The sequence below is a fragment of the Otolemur garnettii genome, unplaced genomic scaffold (assembly GCF_000181295.1).
Source record: "Otolemur garnettii isolate 467f Iridium unplaced genomic scaffold, OtoGar3 scaffold00128, whole genome shotgun sequence".
In the NCBI taxonomy this organism is placed as follows: domain Eukaryota; kingdom Metazoa; phylum Chordata; class Mammalia; order Primates; family Galagidae; genus Otolemur; species Otolemur garnettii.
In genome coordinates, this window is record NW_003852523.1 from 2,662,704 (window position 1) to 2,669,518 (window position 6,815).

The 6,815-nt window shown below is 50.6% G+C and overlaps 1 protein-coding gene across 3 annotated transcripts in view; it reads left to right on the forward strand.

Moving 5' to 3' along the window:
* Window positions 1-6,815, forward strand: part of PKNOX1 (PBX/knotted 1 homeobox 1) — a 35,702-nt gene that overhangs the window by 21,184 nt on the left and 7,703 nt on the right. For all 3 annotated transcript variants that reach the window (XM_003798072.3, XM_023518119.1, XM_023518120.1), the window contains 2 exons: window positions 86-183; window positions 3,354-3,482. In XM_003798072.3, the coding sequence (XP_003798120.1) occupies window positions 86-183; window positions 3,354-3,482 (227 nt within the window). The remainder of the gene's footprint in view (window positions 1-85; window positions 184-3,353; window positions 3,483-6,815) is intronic.

Consider the following 6,815-nt stretch of genomic DNA (forward strand, 5'->3'; position numbering starts at 1 on the left):
AAAAAAAAAAAAGAGAAATTGAAAGCAAAATTAAAAAAAAATAAAAAGACTTTAAAGTAGCTTATTTTTCCCTCTCCCTTTCAAGGTGGCACAGTGTATCAGCCTGTCACGGTTGTCACCCCTCAAGGCCAGGTGGTCACACAGGCGCTATCACCTGGGACGATTCGGATCCAGAACTCACAGGTGTGTGTGCCAGCTGATGGAAGAGGGCTTTGGGGGCAAGCGCTGCCCTTGGCGGGGGCGGGGGCAGAGCGGCCTGGAGCATCCTCTGCCTGAGGGCCGAGCTTGTGCGATGTAATTCTCTGAACATGCTTGTCCTTCACACTCTGCCTCTCTCTCAGGAGAACATCACAGTTAAGAAAGTTCTGAAGAAGCAGGAAAAAAGTAACTCATGACCCCTCCCCCCAGGAGCAACCACCGTTGCTATCACCAGTGTTGGGGTGTGAGCTGGCCGTCAGGAACCGGAGATCCTGTGGGCACACGCTCCCAGGGCCCCCTAGGGCGTAGCACAGCACCAGGCTGGCTCTAGCCCGGCAAGGTTGGCCCATATCTCCAGCGGGGCAATGTGCTGTGGCCTGACCCGAACCCTACAAGCTGCCAGGCCTCTTTGCAAGAGTCAGCCCAGTGTGTGTTGCCGCTTCTTATTTTCAGACGTCAGTTTGCTCTTTATGTCAGCTTTGGCCTTTGACCTGCACAGTCTACATCCTTATTGTTAACTTTTTGAGTCACCAGCCATGGGGATGTTGGTATTTTACTGAGAGTAATAGCAGATACCCGAGGGCCTGGGTGGGGCGGGAGGTTTCAGAGATCACTTGGGGAAGCGTGCCATGTTTGCTTTAACCTTGAACCAGAAAAGTTGATGCCGAAACACATGCCAAATTTCATTAAGGTTATCGTCATATATTTAGTTGAGACAGGTACAGCAAACAAACTAAAGTTTGGCCCTGATGTTTGGCACTTGTTTTAAAAGTTAGTTTTTCATTTTTTTCCTGTGTACACAAACTTGAGCTATAGGCAGTTCTTAACACAATTTGCTCCCAGCTCTTGAACAAACACATTCACAAAATAATTACTCCCTTAGTAATAATGTGAGTTTTAAGATTTATGACCTTACTGTCTCCTTTAAGGTCATAAGATGCAATCCCTTTCTGCTGTCTCTTTAGATGTTGGTTTTCAGGTTTTTGAAGAATATATCCAAAAACATACAAATCCAGAGGAAGCAAAGGTAAGGTAGTATAAAGTAAAGTAAACGTTTCTCCAAAATAAACTTCCAAATCCTTTAAGCCACGTTTGTGAAGACAATGCACTGATGCTGACCTGTAGAGTTAGATACTCACTTTCTGGTCAGGTTCATATGTAAGTTCTCGAGCAGGCCTGACCCATCCATGCTGTGGCCTTGGGGGCAACTCTGCTCCCTTCCTGGGTCTATACGGTGAGCGGTGACGGTGGAGAGAGAGGTGCTGTGTGGAGAGAGCTCGCTGGGCTGGAGCACAGCTTCATGCACAACTGATCTTAGAAGACACTTTCCAAAGAAATGCCAGATGGGTCCTTTTCTTGTTAAGTAGAATTGAAAGGATGTGATTTATCTTTTCCTCTGGGCCTGTAGGGAGGGTCAGTATCTTGGGTGTCATGGTGTCTGAGAGGAAAGGGTGGCAGTGGGTACCTGTCAGGGTCTTGCCCCAAGAGCAGAGTCTGCTGAGACCTGTGGAAACTGGCGGCAATAGACTGAAGAAATAGAAGTTTAGGAGAGATGGTAAAAAAAAAAAAGAGAAGAGACATAGAGTAGAATTAAAAGCAGGAGCTCATGGCGTGGCACCTGTGGCTCAAGTGGCTAAGGCGCCAACCACATACACCTGAGGTGGCGGGTTCAAATCCCCAGCCCGGGCCCGCCAAACAACAATGATGGCTGCAACCAAAAAATAGCCAGGCGTTGTGGCAGGCACCTGTGGTCCCAGCTACTTGGGAGGCTGAGGCAGGAGACTCGCTTGAGCCCAAGAGTTGGAGGTTGCTGTAAGCTGTAATGCCACAGCACTCTACCCAGGAGGATAGCTTGAGGCTGTCTCAAAAAAAAAAGCAGGAGCTCAGGGGTCCATTGCCCATCATAGGATTCCAGCAATGGCCCAGAGTGTTTGCTCCACTCTGATTTTATTGAAGTCTATTTGCCCAGAGGGTAAAATGAGGGAGGGAACAAAGATGCCAGCAGCTTCTCAGATTGATCATATCAGCTTCTATTGTTATTATAATTAATCTTAAGGGTAGCTTCCTAATCTGAAATCTGAGCCTTGTTTTGGGAGAGCCTTCTGCTTGAGGTCATACACACAGATTTCTAGGGAGGTGTTACGCTCCGCTAGTTCTCTGTGGAGTAAATTGCCACTGGCGCTAATCTCTGAGGAATTGGTGGGAGGGAGGCATTTTCTTCCCATCACCACCACAGAGGATCTTCCTTTGCTGTAAAAGTATAAGCTCTTCTGCTGTATCTCAGGGCTTGAGCTACTCCCTTGGTCTCTGCCCCAGGCAAATGCAAATCTCAATGGGTATCTGCTTTTGCCCATTTAATGGGCAGGAAATGCCCCAGAAGACATATCTTTTCTAGGACTTGCCATAACCCTTTCTATGGCCATTACTCTCCCCAGAGTGCTCACAGCCCCAGCAGGGTGTTCGTAAGCTGTATCCCCATCAGGCTAGAATTTCAGAACAGGCAGGAAGCTTGCTAGCAATGGCAGCTGAAACATAAACTACCTGACTTTTTTTGTTCCGACTCACTCAGCTTACTTTTTAGTTTTCCTCCTTTTCTGGGGGTGCTTTCCTTTGCCAAGAATGGGGTCTTCGTTCCCCATTCTCTCAGCAGCACCCACCTGCTCTGACTCTCCATGGCCTCCTGTGCTGCTGCCAGTGTCTGTCCCCTCCGCTCCTCTGGAACACCCTGCTCTCGCTGTGCTGCTTCCTCGTGACCCTGGTGTTGTCACTGGTTGCTTGAGATCTCTGTTAGGCAAGGAAATTGATGTTCTCATCTCACTATAGGAGGCGTAGGTGAGAACAGGGGGTGGGTGAGAGGACATGGGCGTCCTTTGCCTGCAGAGAGACTGGCTCGGGGCTCAGCGGCCTTCTTAGCGCCCTTCCCATCAGCCTCTCCGGGTAAGGGGCCCATGCAGACTGCCACAAGTTTAGAGTTACAATGCAGACGGAGCTGTGTCCCCAAAAGATCAGTCTGTGCAGGGTCCAGTGTGTGTGCCTTCACTGTAAATAGTCATTTCTCTGTAGGACCTTGGTCATTTTCTCCATATGAATGGTAAGCTGCTTGGTTATGTCTTATTTTCTGTCTTTTCTGACATGATCTTTCAATTGTCTAAAAGCTTCAGTTACAGCTAAATCAAGATCTGAGCATCTTGCATCAAGATGACGGCTCGTCTAAGAATAAAAGGGGCGTTCTCCCGAAGCATGCCACAAACGTGATGCGGTCCTGGCTCTTCCAGCACATAGGGGTAAGGACAGGGCCGCACCCTCAGCAGCACTTAGAGGCTTGCTTTCTGGCTTCTGCATCTTGGAGAATGGACTTGGGCTTGACTCAGCACCAGCATCTTGCATGTCTGTGACACTGGAGCACGGAGCAGAGGGAGGGGCTTTGCTTCAAGAACCTGAATGCAGTGAGGGGCCTACAGTGCAAGGGACTCCACGAGGACACAGATGTGGAGTTGAGCGTTATCAGCAGGGGACGGCAGGTGGCGGGTTTAACGTGGATCGAGTGGCCTGGCAGGCGGCACCAGCTTGTCCAGGGTGTGCCCTGCCTCTGTCCTGCCCGGTCTTCATTGGCAGGTTCTTCTTGTCCCCAGACATCGTAGGAAGCACAGTGTGGGGGCACTTTGCCAAGTTAGTGGGGAAAGCATGCCCATCACTCTACAGACACAGTCACTGCCACCCCCTGACCCAGGGCAGCTTTCAGAGGGTGGGGTGTGCACATAGGCCATGGTGGCAAAGTGGGCTCCCAGGAGGAGGGCGAGCCCATCTGGGGTTGGGTGGGACCCAGCCTGCAGGCTTGTGAGCCCTCCCCTGCCTCAGACAATCTTCCCAGGGCTCTCCGGCCAGCGTCCACTCTCTCTGGGCACTCAGGGGCACTTGTTCCCTCAGCGGGGTCATCCTCCTGGCCACAGCCAGGCTTCCCCCTCTCCCTCACAGCATCACTGCTGACTCTTGTCTTCCCAGGGCCTGTGTTCACATCCTCCTGCCTTCCCGTCTGCAGTGTGTGCTGTTGCTGTAGGCAGGGATGTCTGTGGCCTCATTCAACCCGCCCTGCCAGTGGTCACCTCTCCTGGCTGCCTGCTGCTGGGGCTGATGCCTGCATTTGTCCTCGGCACAGCGAGCCCAGTGGCATCTCATGTCTTGTGTCCCTCTGGAGTGTAGTTCGCCTGTGGTTGAGTGTCCCCCTTGCCTCTGACCACACTAGGCTCCTTGGTGGAGGTCAGAGGTCCAGGGAAGCCATTGGCTCATAGGCTTGAAACTGGTAGGTGATGTCCTGAGCAGCCCTAGAGAGGAAGGGAACTCCCTACCGGGGACAGAAGACCTACAAGGAGCCCAGGGTGACCCTCCTGAGCACAGGCTCTGCTCTGGTGTCATGGGCTCTATGTACTGTTTCCAGGAGTGCAAGGTAGTGAGCAAGACATGTCAAGAAGAAAAACAGGTGGCCTAGCACAGTGGCTCATGCCTAGGAACCCAGTGTGGGGGGCCGGGCGCAGTAGCTCACACCTGGGAACCTAGTATAGGGGGTCGGGCGCAATGGCTCACGCCTGAGAGCCCAGTGGGGGGGGGCCAGGCACAGTGGCTCACGCTTGTGACCCCAGCACTCTGGGGGGCCGGGCATAGTGGCTCATGCCTGTGATCCCAGAGCTCTGGGGGGCTGAGGGGGCATATGGCTTGCACTCAGGACTTCGAGACCAGCCTGAGTAAAGTGAGACCCCATCTCTACCAAAAATAGAAAAACTAGCTGGATGAAGTGGGGGCACCTATAGTCTTAGCTGTTTGGGAGGCTGAAGTAAAAGATCACTTAAGCCCAGGAGTTTGAGGTTGCTGTGAGCTGTGACGCCAAGGCACTCAGCCCAGAGCGACAGAGCAAGACAGAATTTAATAAACCTGCTCATAAGGTTTGGTTAAAACGCCACTTTCTTCACGGCCCCAGTTCTTGCAGTGCTGTCCACGTGCAGTTTTCCAAACACACCAAGGCAGCATTTGTTACCATTTGGTTTTTCTTCTGGCTCATGTGCTCTTGTTTCTTGCCCTATTTTTATTTTATGAGCTTTTTACAGGGTGAGAATAAGATTTATATTTCCCTAACTCTGAGCTCAGAGCCACACACTCATCTGTGGATTCCAGTTGGATCACACTGATTGGTCTGAGGAGCCAGGCAGGGGCAGCTGCCATTGACCTGGTGCCGACATGTGGTTCTATCTCCAACCACCATGAGCGTTCCTTTAAGATCAGAACCAGAGGGAGCGCCCACCTCCTGGCTTTGTTGGTGCCATTCACTGTCCTGGGTTCTGGCTACTCCAAAATAAGGGACTTGTGTTTTCGGTTTAAGAGTCGATGTCTCCTTATTTTCCACTTGTAGACAGTAATCAGTCTTGGAGAAATGGTTCATTGCTGTGTGGGTAGAAGTCATTTTCTTTTGCTACTTCTGTGAATTTTACTATTTATAATTCTGGCTAGGCACCCATAGCTCAATGGGTAGGGTGTCGGCCACATGCACCGGGGCTGGTATGTTTGAACCTGGACAGGGCCTGCTAAATAACAATGACAAAAAACAACAACAACAAAAATAGCTAGGCGTTGTAGTGGGCGCCTGTAGTCTCAGCTACTTGGGAGGCTGAGGCAAGAGAATCGCTTAAGCCCAAGAGTTTGAGGTTGCTGTGAGCTGTGATGCCATGGCATTCTAACGGAGGGTGACATAGTGAGACTGTCTCAAAAAAATAATCTGCCACCTAAATCTGCAAGATAGTAAGAGCATTTAATACAAGACCAGACACACCCCTGCATATGTACCCACATGAACAGGAAGGTCTTATTGTTTCTATTGGAACTTCAACAAGTTAACATTTTAGCCCAGTTAAAATAAAAGGATATGTTTATGAGTGGCAGAATTTGTGCTTTCTTTTCTTTTATGCATGCCAATTTTATTAAGCTGAATTGCTTCCTACATCTGAACACCTCAATAAAAATGTGGTAACTGACCCATGAATTATTAATAATAATTCTGGTTGGACTCTATTTTTTAAGTGAAATGTTTTAATTGTACATAAAAGAAGAGTAACACAACAAACACTCCCATCCCCCGCCCTGGCTTCAGTTCTCTCCTGACAGCGCAGGTTAGCCCAGCAGAGTTGAGCACAGTTCATCCCAGGCACCAGTGGCAGAAACGTGTCCCTCCAGCACCCCGGCCAGTTCCTGCCTCTACCCGCTGTGCTGCCCATGGGTGGGGAAAGTGTGTGAGCCCTCCATGCCTCAGTCTCCTCTTCTGTAGTGAGGCCCATGACAGTCGCCACCCTAGAAGGTGCTTGTGAGGACTCAGTGAGCTACCGTGGAATGCGCCAGGTTGAGGAAGGTGCTGGGTGCTGGTTGGGGCAGGCTCACCTGTGTTCCTGCTCTACCTGCACGTGGTGTGTGGTTCATACGTTAAGCCTCAGTGGGGCTGATACAGAATCTATAAATAGGGCTCGGCACCTGTGGCTCAAACGGCTAAGGCGCCAGCCACATACATCTGAGATGGTGGGTTCGATGGCGGGCCCGCCAAACAACAATGATGGCTGCAACCAAAATATAGCCGGGTG